The sequence below is a fragment of the Plenodomus lingam genome (genome assembly GCF_022343315.1).
Source record: "Plenodomus lingam strain CAN1 chromosome Unknown contig_3, whole genome shotgun sequence".
In the NCBI taxonomy this organism is placed as follows: Eukaryota; Fungi; Ascomycota; class Dothideomycetes; order Pleosporales; family Leptosphaeriaceae; genus Plenodomus; species Plenodomus lingam.
The window spans coordinates 2388571-2405044 of NW_027093944.1; the positions used below are offsets into that span (position 1 = coordinate 2388571).

Genomic DNA, 16474 nt, shown 5'->3' on the forward strand with positions numbered 1-16474 from the left:
TCTGGAAGAATAGCTTACATCCGTACAGTAGTATAGAATTCTCATGTACTTCGACAAACGAGCCGAATGAGTGAAAAGGGTCACCGTCGGAATATAGTATTCTCGCCATGGTGCATATCACCAAATAGAGATCGGATAGCATATCCAGAGTATCCGACTAGCCGGTCACTCGCCTGAGGCTGCGCAGCTATGGACGAGGCGGACACGGAGTGGCTCATAGCTTTGAGGCTTGACCGGTTCCCCGAAAACGGCTAGTCGAGTGACGATCGTGAACGCTGGCGATGCAAGTCTACGGGGGTTAGCGAATTCGAAAACAGCAGCAAATGCTAAGCCGCGCCATGTGTAGAGGTCGACTAAGGGGAAGGAACATGAAATCTGGGCGAAATACTGCCGTCGAATTGTGTGTTGTGGAAAGAGACGCTTGAAAGAGGATAAGCCTCAGGCTCGTTACAAAGTTTATGTGCCATGATCATGTGTTCATTTTAGCTCAATATTGCGGAGGAGGCTGAGACTTGGCTAATACCTCAGTGCTCACATATTCACATGTTCCATTTGGCGTACTCGAGGTTGATACTTGCGCCTGTTTCCTTCTGTAGATCTACATGACAATACACTTCTCCTCATCCGGAGCGACACCAGTATTCTGTCTGAGGTATGCCGCAGCTTGCGTAATGAAATCGCCCGTCTTGTGAAAACAAACCCGATTGCCCTTGGCATCCCGGACGCTCTCTCCAATACTGAAGTCGTAAGACTGCCCAGTGTGTGAATCCTTTGCCGGACATTTGAACTCGTCAATTGCTTTTTGTTCGAGTTCAGGGACTACAGCAAGGTCAGGTCTACGGTAGAAAGTTGAGATGGGTAATAAGAATACGTACGCGTTGCAATATACGCCAGGAATTCATCGACTGCTACGCGACTTGGCAGTGTTTCGCTGGACTGATCTTCCAGAAGGATTTTAGCCAGCGCCTCCATCTTTTCGATAGTCGCAATGCGGATACCCTTCGACATCTCGTGCTGTGCAACCGCAAGCGCACTAATTGGCCGTCCGAGAGGGTGCATGAGGATACCCTTGATATCGTGGGGTGTGAACATTTCTTTGCTGAGAGGGTTGCGTAATACACCGCTATTGGCTTTAATTGCGTCGACTAATTCTGATAGATCCTTTATAAAGAAACATAAGGTCAGTATAGGCTTATATGATCAAACCCGCTGGTTACGTACCCAAGCGTAATTGTCCTCTGTGACGTAGAAGTTCTCTCTAGGTATATCCCGGACGCTATCCATGAGCATGGTTTCTGTATTTGCGTAATTCCTTCCCAGGTGCTCATGCTCCATGTGCATCAAAGCCAGATCACAGTGTATCTTAAGCTGGTCCGGGAGGGCATCGGCCAGCATGTTTTTGCGCTTTACGAGGAATTCTCGGATGTTATCGTTATCGGCATCTGATTGCTTGTCATAGGAAGCTCGCATCCACTTCATTGCATGCTCTAGGTCCATCACGAGAATATCAGTAGCATCTGTAGGATAATCTTTGGCCTTGCGTGCCACAGATCTGACACTGCTCGGAGGTTCAGCTTTCAAACTCGAGTTTGGTTTCCCTCCATGTGCGAGAACTTCAATTCTTGATATGTTTTGTGACTGGGCTACACCGGCCTTCTTTTGTAATGTCTGCAGATGAACGAGGTTGGAAAAAACAAAGGCAGTTCTTGCCTGAAGAGTAGCGTAGCCCTCGACCAGATCTTTCTTTGCAGTATCTAGGTCAATATTTGCTGGGGGCGTTGGATCACTGGACTGTTTCGAGCCTTTTGGTTGGGTAACAGTCTTGTACGTGGCCGATTTAGGATCCCACTCTAATTGTTTTGCTGAAGGATTTGACGTCAGGGACACCAGCTTCTTGGGTTCTTCAGAAGCAGGTGGTTGAGGAGCTTTCTTTTCGAGAATTTTCAGTGATTTGATAACATCGGAGTCCTTGGGAGCCAGTTCTTTTAGCTCTTTCGCATTTTCCAATGCAGCGTCGTGCCAGCCAACCGAGAAGTAGTGTTCGACGAGAAGTTTCCTCGCTGCAATGGCCGGAGGATTGCCAGAGATTTCCTCTAGTAGTTCACCGATGAGAATCATGTCCGGGTCGCCAGATCCTATGCTACTAGAGTCTAGAGACATGGTCTGTCCAGGAGGACCGCGCAAAAACGTAAGCATTGTGTTCCCCGAGATAGTAGTAGCGACTTGATGAGCGGTGCGGTTGTGTAAGTACCTCTTAGTAGAAGCAATCGAGGTGGAAGGTCATGTGCATACACATGATATCCAAGAGGACCGACGGTGTACTAAGAACGTAGGGCATCCTGTGCAGGCACAAGATGGCACTGAGGTATGTATTGGGGGCCTATTCCAATCACCACCATCTAAAGATTGACAGGCTAACACCAGTTAAAGGCTTCGAAGCGAAAAGATGCAACACGGTGCATATGCATGTTCCGCACCTTGTCCGTAAATGGTGACCGTGAGTGATGAAGCTCAGCCACCTAGCAAGGTTCAATGGGCGGCGGCGGCAGTGCACGCTAGCTTGCAAGGTTAGGCTACCGGTACTACATAGGTAGACGACAGCCTTCCAATTATGGTTTTGATGCTCAAAGCATCCTCGCGCAAGACCCGTAAGTGGACGTTTCGTTCAAACAGAAGGGCGTGAGTCAAATTGGAATCGCATCATAGCAAAATCTAATTGCAGTTGCGCAGCAGACGGGTATCAGTGTAAAGGGAGCATCACTGTCTCGCTCGATGGTGGCCACTAGAACAATAAATCCGCGAACTCACCCAACACGCCGTCCTTTCCACCATCGAAATAGCTGTGCAATGCATCCAACTCCGCGAACTTGACTGCCACCTTGAGCCCTCGAAGTCGTTCAGCTTCGATGGTATCCCAATTCCAATTGTCTGCACCGACAGGTTTTGGGAGCAACCCCTCCACACTCTCATCTTCGTCACCACTAATTTCCGCCTTCTCCTGGTATGACCATCCTTCGGGCTTCAGTGGAACCATATCAGCGTCTGTCAGGGCCACCTCAGGAGGTACCGTGACCCGTCCTCGTTTGATCACATATTTAGCAATGGCAGTCGCATATACTGCATTCAGGAGTTTGTCCTTGTCAACATTCTGGTCTACTGTTTTAGCCTTTTTCCAGGGTTGGAGACTCCAGCTCGAAGGTTGCGCAACACCAGGTTTGACCAAGTGGGTGACAATATAGAGCCATTTCTTGTCCCAGCAAAGTAACCTCGACCACATCTCATACTTCTTGTAGGGCGGGATCTCCTTTTTGAATAGACAGCTGATTCCGCCGAGTGCAACCAAATGCCTCCCGCGTGTGCCATCTGTCGCCCCCACACTACCCGCGACAGCGCTCTTCTTCGCACCATACAACCGACTGTTCTTCTTGATCGCGTTTCTGAGTATGGCGGTACAAAGGTGCGTGCGCGAGATGTCCATGTCCGCGAAGTAAGTACTGTTGGACTTGTGGAGATTGTAGTCCGTCTCGAGGAGTGTGGTACGTGTAGACGTGATGGCCGGTTGGAAAAGTGCATGAGGAGGAATCGCCGTTGGTTGTAGATAAATTTGATATAACAGGGCGCGGAAAACACGCAGCTGTGATAAATTGTAAGCGTCTCTGTAAAAGTTGCTCGCTTGCCTTGGAGACCGGGATAGTGGCACATACATGCCACACAAATGGGAGATTCTTGAGATTGACTAGAGCCAACAAGATGGCTGCGATTCGCCATAAGCCACCAGGCGCATCATACCCAGTGTATCGCGACAAGTTGGCCATCAAATTCCCCCTCAGCGTAGGCTGCGACGCGATTGCCATCATGGAAGCGCCGGCTAGAGCAACGCCTGCTACGTGCGCCATACCCAAGACACCAAAAGCAAAATACATCAAATGAGGGAGTCTATATAGAAAGGGAAGAAGAAGCAAAACGCTCGAAAACCGATAAAGGAACGGGACTGCGTCGCAATGGCTGCTGGGCGCTTTCTCACTTGTCAGCCTTTCATTTGCATTTGAGCGTAGTTGGGGCCGAGGCTCGGCCAAAAGCCAGGCTAAAGTCCGAACATGCCCCCTGTCTCTGTCCATAATGCGCGAACCTTGAGACCTCCGACATTCACTGCCAGACGCGGCGACATCATATGCATGGTAATTCTGCAAATCGCACCCTAGAACATCGCAGGACACGGATGGTATGACTGTGGTCTGTGAAGACCTCAAACAGAAATATATTTCAGTGGGGGAATCTATTTCACAGCCAGGCCTGCAGGTATGGTCAGGTCACTTGCAGCATGTACACTTCACTTTCACAGTTTCTAATAGCTAGCCGATATACACCTTATTCATGCCATATATTCACAATGTCAAAATCTAGATCTTTGTTTGGAAAACTCACAACGTTGTTGTGTTGTTTTTTGGCGGGCACTTTTCATCCATTGTGTCCCCATTCACGACACAATCGACAATGGTAGAACAAGCCAGAATGGAACAAAGGCTATTGTTCGCTTGTCCTTACTCTGGATATAGCAAAAAAATCTTGACTAAAAAGATTGCTCGTCCATGATACTTTTTCCTCAAAACACAACCTTCTTACCGTACTTCTGTCTCGTTCACTCGTCCAATATATACAGCACACATGGCTCCTCGTCCTCGTGGGAGTGCTCCTACCCGATCTAGCGCCCGTATAAGAGCTGCGAACCCTCAGGCACCTCGTCCTGCTGCTCCAGTTTTTAGATTGAAGTCGGATCTCCAAACTCAGCGCGATGTGATTGTACAACTACCGTCTCCATGGAAGGATGATTCACTGATTAGTACATAGAACAAACGTATCAGTAAGCTATGGCTTCCTGGCCGAGCTCAACGTCGAAGCAGAGGGATACATAACCCCGGCAATTACTGCTACATGAATTCGGCGTTACAAGCTTTCATGCACCTACCAAGCTTCCTGAATTGGATCTTGACTCACAGATCCGCTGGGAACAAGAAAGCCGAGGTGTTTCGACGTAATTGCAACAACCCATTGGACTGTGGAGGCTGTGCACTAAAATCCCTGGTCCTACGATACTGGTCAGAAGACGGGAGTCCGCGGGCACTCTCTTTTCCGCGCACCTTTGAGGCAATTGCGGTCAACAGTGGGCTGTTCGAACAATATCAGCAAGATGATTCGTTCGACTTTTACGAACTCATGCTATCACGGCTTGAGACTGCCACTAAGTAAGTGGCTACGGGACTCTGGTATCTAGAGCACTTGACTAACATCTACTAGCGATCAGGTGTGGCGAAATGAGTTCAACACTCTGTTCTCTATAGACACCTCCACCAATGTCATTTGCGATATTTGTCATCAAGAACGATTCCAGACAACACATCGCGAGCAGGGAATGATCTTGCTAGTCCACAATCTTGAATTGACCTGGGACGATATCCTTGACACCTATTTCCAAGACGCAATCGGACCCTTGAAATGTCCGACTTGCGATGGCCAGACCAGTCAGGTCACCAGAACGAAGATCGTGGCAGCGCCTCAAATCCTCAAGATCAAGCTTAACATGTTCGTCATGGTGCCAGAGTCAGGATCATATGAGATGGTCAAACAGCAACACAGGATTCAATACCCTGACGTCCTGGACCTTCAGGCCCGTCAACTACACGATCACTTCCCGCTTCGATATCGACTCTCCAGTGTCATATCCCATGAAGGGTCAGGGACTGGCTCTGGCCACTATATTGCGAGTGCCCGTGGCCCTCTTGACGACAGAGATATTCGCTGCATTTCCGATGCTGGCACCGAGCCATTTACGCTGGCGCAACTGTTGCAAAGCCCGCAGCAGCCCAGATTTGTGTCCCGTGGGGCGAAGGAGGCGTACATCTTGACATATATCAGACAAGATGTACCACTGACGCGCAAACAGCGTGAAGCCCAGGCCCTCGTGTCGGAGATGGTGTAAATGCCATTCACCGGATCGAAATGTTTTTGTAATGCAAGCTTTGTGCACAAGGCTTCGTAGATCCTGCTTGTTTTTTTCGTAATTTTTTTTTCGTCTAATGGCATCCTCTGTAGAAGTCAACATTTTGCTCAATTTGCGACATATAATCTATCGCGCTGCTTTGAAATGACCATGTGACTGTCAAGAGACCTTAGTTTGAGGTCTTGACCGTCATATGGCATCTTGAGATCATTCATATGTGTTACAAAAACACGTGTGATCACTAGAAGCATCTATCAGCAAGCGCTTACGTGTTGGAATAACGTATAGAACCTTCAAAATAGATGATTTAACTACTCTCTTGCCTCAATGTTAGGGCGTATGGTTCAAAGGCCAAGAGTGAATGTACTCACCCACCTCGACCGACCTAGAAAAATTGCTAGGACTGCTATCACGATTCACCTCTAGTTTAAAAGACCGAAATACCATTCCGATTCATTGAAACTACCTCCAGATAACTAGGGTGAATTCTGGCAGCAACTATTTTCAGACTGCACTTGGCCTACGCACAATGGCTACTTCTATTGTCCCTAGCTTAATGCAAGATGGGATAGTAAGCGTTAAATGCACAGTAGGACGCATTGTTATCCTAGACCGTGGAATTATTAAAGAAGCCTACATTGTACAAAGTCATTGTTTGTCTTGGATTCCTTTCACCATTGTATATACATTGCCAGCAGCCCACCATATTTGCTAGACGTGTAGCCTCAACACCAAATTTCGTTATACATGGATTCACTTTACTCTTCAGAAATATTCAAATTAAACATATCATGGCACCCTCAAACACACTCCACAGAACTGGCCGAACGGGTGGCCGCTACAATCTCCGCGGCACAGCCATTCACGCTCCTGCCGCCACGACTCCCAACCAAACCGCCAGACAATGCGCAAGTGACCGCATTGCCAAAAGAGGCCTGAAGAAATCATGGCCCATTACTAGACGCAGTCGAGCAACGAGGGGCCTCTCCCGTGTTGGGAATACATGTTTCATGCTCAGTGGCCTCCAGGCCCTGCTGCACCTTCCCAAATTCCTCAACTGGATCCTCTCGCACAACACCGCGCGGTTTCCATGTCGACCGCTGTGGGAAGTGGGCAAGGCACTGGCAGCCAAATTTATGCGATGGGAAGCCGAGGCTTTGAACGTTCATGCCTGTCCGGCTTGCGTTGTGAAGCGCTTCGTTGAGGAGTACTGGGGGCCGGCACTGTGCCAGCAAGTTGCGCCTTATGCGCCGCTGGCGTTCGCACATGGACACCCGGTGATGCGTGAGATTCGTGCTCTGGATAGGAGTCTATACGCCCTCACGAGTGGAGCAGGAAACGATGCACAGCAGGATCCTGCAGAGTTCCAAGATAGAATCTTGGTGGCGTGCTGGGCGTCTACCGACGACGAGTATGTGATTCCCCATACCCCTTTGTCCCTACTAATGACTATCAAACAGTCTCTGGCGCGACCAATTCGACGCCCTATTTGAACTGGAAGTAGTGTCCACCTGGGTCTGCGGGACCTGCAACACCTCCCGGCCAGGAGGCCCCGGCGCCTCCACCACATCCATAGGTATCCAATCCGTCAGCATTCCCCCACCGCGTCGATCTCAGGACCCAAACCAAGACCCAGGCTCAGTCGACCGCTCCATCCACGCCAAATACGCCGACACCACCTGGTCAGACCACCAAGACTGTACTGTCTGCGGGAGAAAACGTGTCCGCATCGAACGCCAGTCCATGAACAAAGTCCCAGAGATTCTCCGCATCAGCCTCTCCCCATCCATGATGAATCATTTCACAGGGCAGGCCATATTCAATCCTAACCCCATTGCTATACCGCAGAAGCTCGATCTCTCCGTATATCAGGACGTGCCTGAGCCCAAGGCACATTTAGAGTACCAGCTCGAAAGCGTGCTCTCCCATTCCGGCACACTGCATTTTGGCCATTGGGCTGCGTCCGTGAATGCGGATACGGGCATCTTTTCGGTCAACGACGATCGAGTTCGCGAGCGCATGAGGCTTGTGCGCAGTCCGGCGTCTGCGCTGAAGATCAAGAAGAAGAGGAGTGCGGCTGGGGTGGCGAAGAGGAAGCGAAAGCAGACGGGTCCGCGAATGGTGAAGAATTGGGGTTCCTTGAGGTCGAATCCCCAGGTGATACGGGAATGGACTACGAAAGATGGTTCCCCGATTGCACGGGAGAACGTCATGAATGCTGTTATTCTGACCTATTCGCGGTGCGCAACGAAGCGTCTCCTCTTGTAGATTTCCGTGTGGAATGACTCTGCTTGCTCTCGTTGGAGACTGTGTCCTCCTTTTGATGCTGTCAACTGTTGTAGCACGCTGTTTAGGTGTTATGCCATGATAATTGTGTTTTAGTAGAACCTTGGAGATTGGGGCCCTTGAGATCGTATCTTAGATTATAATTGACTTTGTATAACTTATGCCTCCGTCCCAGCCTTCCGCTTCCGGCTCCTCTTCTTTTTCTTCTTTTCGCCTTCAACAACATTGCTTGGATCCTCCTGTACTGCACCACTAGCCTCAGCGCCAAGCAGCGTCTCAAAGCCTCCCTTGGGCCCTTCAGCATCTCCAAAAGTTTCTTGCCTCCATTGCCTCAAACGCGCCTTCTTACTGAGGTGTTTTTTATCCTTCTTCTTCTTCTCGGGATCTCGGAACGAAGCTAGCTTCTTCAAGCCAGCAAATTCATTTAGTTGCTTGTCGTCCGCCAGCAGAATATCACGTGCTGTAAGACCGAACGTGGTCGGCGAGGTCTCGCGATAGCGGAATTTCGTAGCGGCTTTGGGTTTTGCTGCGAGCGCTCTCTCGTATTCGAGATTCTCATTGACGAGATTCTCGATGAGGCGGCGGTCGCGCCGGCTCGCACTTTTGGCTTCGGCGCGTTCTTGTTTTCGCTTCTTAGATGACTTTGCGGACGTGGCATCGTCCGTATCTTCGTCGTCATCAGCCCCCTCATCGTCCGAAGAGAGCGTGATATCAGGAACCTCCTCATCGTCATCCTTGAAGTCAGGAACGAGGTCCTTGATATCAATGTCGTCATCAAATTTGGGCTTCTTCAGTTTCTTCCTCCCTTTCGTGCCTTCATTCTCCTCGCTCTCCATGCCTGCATCGCCCTCATCATAGTAAGCGTCGCCAAAGCGCTTTTGCATCTCAGCGTCCCAACGATCATCTGACCAGTCTGCTTCGAGGACATCTTTCCATTCTTCAAGCTTGAAGTCCCTTCCACTCAGACCCCCGATTTTTCGGATTTGCTTGACTTTTTGCTCCATATCCTCCATCTTGAGCTTCTTCAACCGAGCCAACTCTTTTTCCTTCTCCTGCCTCTCCGCTTCACGTTTAGCACGCGCAGCCTCGCGAGCCTTGCGTCGTCCGTTCACATCGTCGCGGCGGACGGTGGTACTGGCGACAGCATCACGAGCATATGTCACAATCTTTTCATTTGCACCAGCCGTGCTTTCAAAGTATAGATTGTAGGAGTTTTCCCATTCGTCGGCCGCTGCGTCTTCTTCCTCATCGTCAGACTCGAGTGGTTGGAAGCGGGATTTGTCCGATGGTACCCATGCGCGCGACGCCATGAAGTTGGAAAGGAAGGTCTCGGGGTCCTTGTCGGCATTTTCTACATCCTGAGCGGTAATTTTGACACGGTCCTTGTTGGACGAGGCAGGCTTAGGCTTGGCGACTAGGAAGTCGTCCTCTTCCTCCTCGTCTGCGTCGTGAAGCTTTTTGACGAGCTCCTGCCTGGCCTCTTCCTGTTCTTGGGCATACGTCTTCGGCGGTGCCTCTTCCTCATCGTCCGCAAATCTGCCCTCTAGCAAGTTCTTGGTATGGTAGTCTTTGAGAGTCATTGGCTTTTCCTTCTCTGTGCCGTTTGCACCACCATTGTCGTCGCCCTCTGGGTCACGATAGAACTTGACTTCTTTGTTGTATATGCGGGGGTCCTTGGAGCGCAGGGCCTGTAGGGTGGCATTGACTTGATCGTCGAGATCCTCGTCGAGAAGTTCTGCTGCATCATCTTCCTCAACGCCCTCTTCCGAGTCCTCGGAGTCTTCGTCTTCGTCCATGCCTCTGTCTTTTCCATACTTCTCCTCCACTGCACACTGTCTGTCAGCATGGGCGCAAAGAAATATAAAATTGTCAGCACGTACACCGCTGCTTCTCCTCGCGCTTTTTGTTGTACTCAAACCGACGTGCATATTCCTCGTTGACTTTTAGGGAGACGCCGCCTTCTTCTTCATCAGAACCCTCGTCGTCGGTGTTGTCGAGTAGTTTGGCCTTCTTCGCCGGCCTCTCAGGCATGCTCTTATGCGCAACAGAGTCACCGTTCAGCTCGCGCTTGACGCCATTGTGGTGCTTCTTTTCCTTCGTGCCAGCCATGGTTCGTGGTTGGATCGAGTGTGGGTGGTATGAATGTAAAGCAACAGCGCGGGAGAATTACAACTTCTCAATTAATCAATTTTTTTCTTATTGGATGGGAAACTGGAAGGCGCTAATTTAGGTTTCCTTAGCAGTGGACCCTGTCGTCGTCGGCCTTGGGAGCAACGACCGACCGCCAGACCTTCTCATCAACATCGAGTTGCGCCGCGCTCAGGGCAACGACTACGCCACGACGCGGCCCCTCCTTCTCCTCCGCTGCTTCCGCCATGTATAATAGTTTGCATCTTGTTTTCTCCTGATTTGTCTTGATTAGAAACGGTTGGTCTGTTGGTAGCATAGTCCTCTTGTCGGTACGACGACGTCATGGCAGAGGAGCAGCCATCACAGGTCGCTGTCGAACCTGTGGATAAGCCACTGGCTTTGATGTAGGTTGAGAGGATGCTACATGCACCAATTAGGAAACACATTGTAACTCACTTCATGGTAGCCCCGTCGTGATCAAAGAAGCAGCCCTCGATTCGCCCACCTTTCGCGCGACCGCCGTCCACTTTGGCGACCAGATCGAGCTCATCGAGCGATGGCTGACTTCGTTCATACAAGCGGCCTCACGCCTCGCAGCGGAGACGAACAACATGCAGTCACTCGTCGACACGTACATATCGGCGTCGCACCCACCACTGCAGCTTTCAGAAGCGGTGCTCGACCACGACTACACCGTCTTGGCTTTGAAGCGTTTTGGAGAAGGGGCACGCGAGTTCTGGAACAGCACACTGCGAAGTCTACGGAGAACAGAGACGACTGTTTGCGAGCCCATAAGGAATTTTCTGCAAACGGACCTGCGTATGTTAAAAGAGGCACGCAAAAATCTCGACTCTTCACAGCGAATATTCGATGGCGCCATTGCGCGCTACGCCGGCCAGGTCAAGAGCAAGGAGGCATCGTCCCTGAGGGAGGATGCCTTTCAACTCCATGAGGCGAGACGGGCCTACCTCACAGCGAGCATGAACTTCTGCATAATGGCCCCACAAGTGCGGCTGACGCTGGACAAAATCCTGGTCAAGGTCGTGAACGAGCAGTGGCGCGATATGAAGGGTGCTACCGACGCCTCCGCCAAGGGCTTCTCCATGTGGACCTTCGATGTCGAGCGCGTCCGAGGCTGGAGCAAGGAGATGGAGAATGGCGAGCGTCTCTTCAAGCGCGAATTGCACCTGGCGCGAAAGCAGATTGAGGACGCCGCTGAACTCAGCGCCCGCCCTTCACGAGAACTAGATACATACGCCGCCTCCACTGTTCCTTACTTGGGCACGGCTCCGTCATCAGCCAACGTCCAGTCTCCTGTCAAGACAGATGTTGGGAATGAGAAAGCAGAGAAGCAGGGCTGGCTATTCCAGCGCACAATTACAGGTAAACCCGCCCGGACATATTGGGTCAGGAGATGGTTCTTTGTCAAAAACGGTATATTTGGCTGGCTCACACAAGGCACTCGATCTGGTGCTGTTGAGGAGTCTGAGAAGATTGGAGTCCTGTTATGTGGTATACGTCCCGCTTTTGCAGAGGAACGCCGATTCTGTTTTGAGGTCAAAACCAAGGACACTACCATCCTGCTTCAAGCCGAGACCCAGGGTGACCTCACTGAATGGATATCCTCCTTCGAAGTGGCTAAGCGTAAGGCTCTAGAAGACACTTCCAAGGATACGTCGGGCAGCAATTCAGGCGATGCTGCCTTCTCTATCAGTCCTCCAGTTGCACCTGAGTTCGCTGCGAAGACTTCTGAAGGTCACGCTGCGCATCCGAGCGATGACCTTGGTGGCATTGATCGCGTCGAAACATCGCTTGGTATACCTGGAGGTGATGGGCTAGCAGGGCGAGGCAGTGTCGACGTTATCCGAAAAAATACTGCCATGGAGGGTGAGAGCGGTCGACGTGATCATACCACCAGAATCATGGAGAAGCTCGATCTGACGCGCAAGTCTACCGTAGGACCTCAGCTAAGCGGGAGCAATCCCTCCTCTGCCACCGGTGGCATTGCCAGTCTCATCTCTGCCAGTCTCGCTTCGGCTAGCCACAGCATTGTACAAGTTGGGCAGGTCATGGCACCTGCTCCTGGGCTTCCTGATACACGTCTTGTAATGGGACAAACATTGCCTTTCACAACGCTCGCTCCTTCCACGCTGGCAAACCCGCCCGCACCGACTAATCTTAGTAAAGCCGCCGTTGCTGTGAGTGGAGAGCGCGGTTTGGGAATAGGTCGTGCTGGGAATATGCCTGGTGGACTTACAGCCAACCTGTGGGGATCTGTCAATTGGGGTTATGTGAACCGTTTGCTACGAGAAGACGAGTCGACCACTCGCGACCGTAGTCAATCTGGTCCACCGAGTCCAGTAAAGGCTTCACCAGCCGTGCAGCCTGTCAACGATGATACAAGCGCCTTACCTGCTATACCATCTACGCCAGCAGGACCAGGTCATCGTAAAAGTACGAGTATGGGTGGTCCGGCTCCATCGCCAAACAAAAATACTGCAACGGGTGAAGAATTTCCCAATCACTATCCACTTGCCTTGCGTATGCAGGACGCACAATTCCGCATTCTCTTTCCTACCGTGCCACGGTCTGAGAAAGTTGTTATGGTTTTCCGTGCCGTGTGGAATCCAACGGAACAACAGGAGTTCCCTGGCCGAGTATACGTCACGTCAAATGATATATACTTTTACAGCAACCACCTCGGTCTTGTTCTAATCACAGGTCTCATCATGTCTTCGATCGATGAGGTCACCGCCGCACCCGGAAAGGACTGCGACTTCCTCTTTCTACACTTCAAGACCGGCTCGAGAGAAGACGGCGCAACACGAATCACCATCAAAACCTTCTTGGAGCCTTTGAAACTGCTTCTTAGACGACTGAACTTTTTGGTGAAGAATGCTGCGACAGGAGATCACAATCTTGAGGAGACGATGAAGAGGCTGATAAAATTCGAGACGGATGACGGTCAACAAATGGCAGGCGAAGATGGCTGGGATCATATGTCCCCAGAGAATCCTGTCGATCCACAATACGGTGGTAAGAACATCAAAACAAGTCTGAGAATTGACGGCAATCTGTTTGGGCCATCAGGTGCGAATGGCGGGAAGAGCCTAGCCAAATTCAAGCTGCCGTCTCAGCCTGTTGTCTTTGCTCCTGCTGGTATGACGCAGGTTGCAGTCGAGAAAGAGTACGATATTAGTGCCAAAGCACTATTCCATATCCTGTTTGGGGACAAATCTGCTGTGTTCCAGCTACTCTATAGGGAGCGATGGGCATCACGTGTTGTTCAAGGACCATGGACATCGAGCGACAAGACACATCAACGCAGAGAGTTCGAGTACGAAATCGCGCAGCCCGGCAAGAATGGAGCTATAGTCATCAATGACTATCAAGTTATCGAGGTACTAAATGATCATCTATGCTATGTGGTTTCTGACCGAAAGACGCCCTGGTACCTGCCGGGCAATGAGCGCTTTGTTCTGTTGAGTAAGACTGTCATCACCCACGTCTCAAAAGCGCGTTGCAAGCTTGCCATCTACATCAAAGTTGATTGGAAGCGCGATCCACGCTTTGCCAAAAAGCTTATTGAGAGACAAGGTCTCCAGGACATGGAGCTGGAAGCCCAGGATCTTGTAGACGTTGTCAATGATCAAGTTGCAAAGCTCGGCCACAACAGGAATACAGCAAAAGTGACTGGCATTTTCGGTCAGGTCGGGGTACAGACACAAGCCGTGCAGCTTGATGCGCAAGATATACCACCACCGAACCGCCCGCGGAAGTTTAAGCTACGTCCCCAGACGACCGGCTCTTTCATCGCCCAGTTCCTTGGAAACATCGTCATAAGTATCTTTTCGACAGTCATGAGTTGGATTCTAGCTGTAATGGCTGGCCTAGGCAAAGTTCTCTCAGCACACACTATTCTTGTCACCCTACTACTCATCAGTGGAGGAGCAAATTTCTTCTACACTTCAAAGAACAGTTGGGATTGGTGGAATGAGCGAAAGGCTGCCGGCTACATGTCACGGCTAGGAGTTGGCCCATCCACGACAATGACGCGATCAATCTACATACATGACATTGAAGAATCGTTCCTCAACATCAACGACACAAGCCTTGAGCCATCGGCACCGATTGTCAGCGGCACAGATAACAAGTGGTATGACTTACCGAGCATCACTTCCGAGAGATAGCTAACAGCCTACAGTCAACAAACATTTACACACCTCCTACATGATCCATCTTCAACACCTTCTTCTCACTCGCCCATTAGCCCATCAACGCGCAGTGTACGTCGACTGCACCGGACGCGTCAGAATTTGGGAACACATCGTCACGACCTGCTCGTTGCCTTGCGTGTCGTGAATCGCATCGAGAAGGAAGTCGTGGAGGCGGAATACAAAAATTGGTTGCTCGATGAGACACATAAGTGTAGCAAGGTACGTGCCTTGTTAGAAGAGGCAGGTGGTAAAGGAAAGGAGGAGCAAGTGGAGGCTTGGGTGAAAGGCTACTGTGGCGATTGTAAGATGAGCTTGGACAGCATTGAAAGGGCACATAAAGGTCTAGCATGATGGTGTTGGATTGAGCGTATTTTCTGCACATAGGGCATCGCATCGCCTGGATCAATCCAAGATGAAAAGTGGCGATACTGTCCACTGAAGATACCGATACTGTACAATCTTCAATGGTTTCCTTTCATCTTCAGCACTACAGATGCTTTCCTATCCAATAATGTGGCTCGGGGGCGCTGTGCCGGCCATCAAGGTACTACCACACAAAACAGCAAGGTACTCACACTCCTCCCAACGCCTCTTCACCCAACATTTTCTTGTCCTTCTCACCACAAACACGCTTCATCTTCTACGGCCATTGTCATCTCCCACACCTGACGGAAAACACGCGATCCACGATGTCCCACGAATCAGTCTGGTACTCGCGTCCACGCACCTACGGCAAAGGCTCGCGCAACTGGTACGTCAAGCCATCAACAATGAAAAAAAAACCTCTCAGCGCACACATCTCAACATTCACTCTTGACATGAGATTATGATGGCGAAGGAGGGGCCTGAGGTATAAAGTAAAGCTAACGTCTTCCCAAACCCCCAGCGTCGTAACAGGCGAAAAGAAAAAAGCCGGAATCATCCGCAAATACGGCCTCAATATGAGTCGTCAGGCTTTCCGCGAGAAGGCGGCGGATATTGGGTTTGTCAAGGTGAGTCGTGTCGGTCTCTGCTCCAAGGAGAGGAGCCGTGTGCGATGGTGCATGCGAAGGGACATGTGAGCGATAATACAGGGGCTAATGATGAGTAGTACCGGTGAAGTTGTCGCGGAGGTTCCGTTCACGAGGAGGGAACATGTCACTCAAGGATAGGAAATCCATGAGTGTATTTGAACGTGGATTTGTGCGAGATGCGAAGAGAGCATTGTGCTCAACAGGTCGATGTAGTGGTATTGCAGACTATTGAGAGTGACAATGCGGGGCACTCTGGTCAATCATCTAGTGAATTGCATGCATCGACGTGTTACTACACAGCCAGTACACATCCGCCAAACTCGTTGAAGCAGGTGGCTGTAAAAAGCAGTTTCCGCCCCAAAGCAGCGGTGTCCTGTCCTTATCCGATGCCCTGTCCCCAGTAGTTTTACAACAAGGTGACATTGAATTTATCACATTGACTTCGCTGAACTTTCCAGCCTTTGTCTTGTACACACACCATTTCTTATCGTCTCTCCAGTCGCCCAGGTACTTGTTACCGTCGGTGAATGTTATCCCTAGGTCGGTCGCACAACAACTGTATGCTGTTACGTCCGGCTTGTTCTCCGCGGGCCCAGTGCAGTAGCACGCCCAAGTGTCCTATGCAAAACATTAGTTCGGCTTATTTATTGGAAGAGAGGCCAGGAATAGGAGAATAGATATATGTACCTCAGGATCGGTAGCATAAGCCACGCTGGTTTAAACAAGCAGAATAGCGGGCAAGGAGAGTTTCATAATAGAGAAAGGGCTTTTTGGCGGAATATGAGGGTTTCGAAAAGACGGATATTGTAGATTACGCAGAATGTGTGCGG

At 50.5% G+C, this 16474-nt stretch overlaps 7 protein-coding genes across 7 annotated transcripts; 3 read left to right on the top strand and 4 right to left on the bottom strand.

Annotated features, from left to right (window-relative positions):
• Nucleotides 1-470: 470 nt before the first annotated feature.
• Nucleotides 471-2405, bottom strand: IAQ61_008167 (uncharacterized protein). The gene is made up of 3 exons (XM_003840317.2): nucleotides 1222-2405; nucleotides 876-1161; nucleotides 471-819 (listed from the first exon to the last, which is right to left on the bottom strand). Exons 1-3 carry the CDS (start codon nucleotides 2194-2196, stop codon nucleotides 599-601), a joined length of 1482 nt encoding a protein of 493 aa, XP_003840365.2. The 5' UTR covers nucleotides 2197-2405; the 3' UTR covers nucleotides 471-598.
• Nucleotides 2406-2782: 377 nt separating this feature from the next.
• On the bottom strand, nucleotides 2783-3923 carry IAQ61_008168 (uncharacterized protein; the record flags this gene model as incomplete). Its single annotated transcript, XM_003840316.2, has 2 exons — nucleotides 2783-3634; nucleotides 3705-3923. The coding sequence occupies 2 exons, from the start codon at nucleotides 3921-3923 to the stop codon at nucleotides 2783-2785; spliced, it is 1071 nt and encodes a 356-aa protein (XP_003840364.2).
• Nucleotides 3924-4665: 742 nt separating this feature from the next.
• IAQ61_008169 (uncharacterized protein) lies at nucleotides 4666-8266 on the top strand (the record flags this gene model as incomplete). The annotated part of the gene is made up of 6 exons (XM_003840315.2): nucleotides 4666-4800; nucleotides 4849-5243; nucleotides 5296-5971; nucleotides 6471-6569; nucleotides 6697-7409; nucleotides 7459-8266. The coding sequence occupies 6 exons, from the start codon at nucleotides 4666-4668 to the stop codon at nucleotides 8264-8266; spliced, it is 2826 nt and encodes a 941-aa protein (XP_003840363.2).
• A 176-nt stretch (nucleotides 8267-8442) lies between these two features.
• On the bottom strand, nucleotides 8443-10393 carry IAQ61_008170 (uncharacterized protein; the record flags this gene model as incomplete). The annotated part of the gene is made up of 2 exons (XM_003840313.2): nucleotides 8443-10109; nucleotides 10165-10393. The coding sequence occupies 2 exons, from the start codon at nucleotides 10391-10393 to the stop codon at nucleotides 8443-8445; spliced, it is 1896 nt and encodes a 631-aa protein (XP_003840361.1).
• A 127-nt stretch (nucleotides 10394-10520) lies between these two features.
• On the bottom strand, nucleotides 10521-10730 carry IAQ61_008171 (uncharacterized protein; the record flags this gene model as incomplete). The annotated part of the gene is made up of 1 exon (XM_066097880.1): nucleotides 10521-10730. The coding sequence occupies one exon, from the start codon at nucleotides 10728-10730 to the stop codon at nucleotides 10521-10523; it is 210 nt and encodes a 69-aa protein (XP_065952377.1).
• A 26-nt stretch (nucleotides 10731-10756) lies between these two features.
• IAQ61_008172 (uncharacterized protein) lies at nucleotides 10757-14982 on the top strand (the record flags this gene model as incomplete). Its single annotated transcript, XM_003840312.1, has 3 exons — nucleotides 10757-10818; nucleotides 10881-14570; nucleotides 14619-14982. The coding sequence occupies 3 exons, from the start codon at nucleotides 10757-10759 to the stop codon at nucleotides 14980-14982; spliced, it is 4116 nt and encodes a 1371-aa protein (XP_003840360.1).
• Nucleotides 14983-15320: 338 nt separating this feature from the next.
• Nucleotides 15321-15692, top strand: RPS29 (40S ribosomal protein uS14; the record flags this gene model as incomplete). Its single annotated transcript, XM_003840311.2, has 2 exons — nucleotides 15321-15382; nucleotides 15518-15692. The coding sequence occupies 2 exons, from the start codon at nucleotides 15321-15323 to the stop codon at nucleotides 15690-15692; spliced, it is 237 nt and encodes a 78-aa protein (XP_003840359.2).
• Nucleotides 15693-16474: the final 782 nt, after the last annotated feature.

What these genes read in the sequence shown, in the direction of transcription:
- IAQ61_008167 (XM_003840317.2), bottom strand. Translation starts at nt 2,196, where the DNA reads ATGCTTACGTTTTTGCGCGGTCCTCCTGGACAGACCATGTCTCTAGAC. An exon ending in CAGAGGACAATTACGCTTGG is followed by an intron (nt 1,162 to 1,221) that starts GTACGTAACCAG and finishes TTCTTTATAAAG; the next exon opens with GATCTATCAGAATTAGTCGA. An exon ending in CCTGGCGTATATTGCAACGC is followed by an intron (nt 820 to 875) that starts GTACGTATTCTT and finishes ACCTTGCTGTAG; the next exon opens with TCCCTGAACTCGAACAAAAA.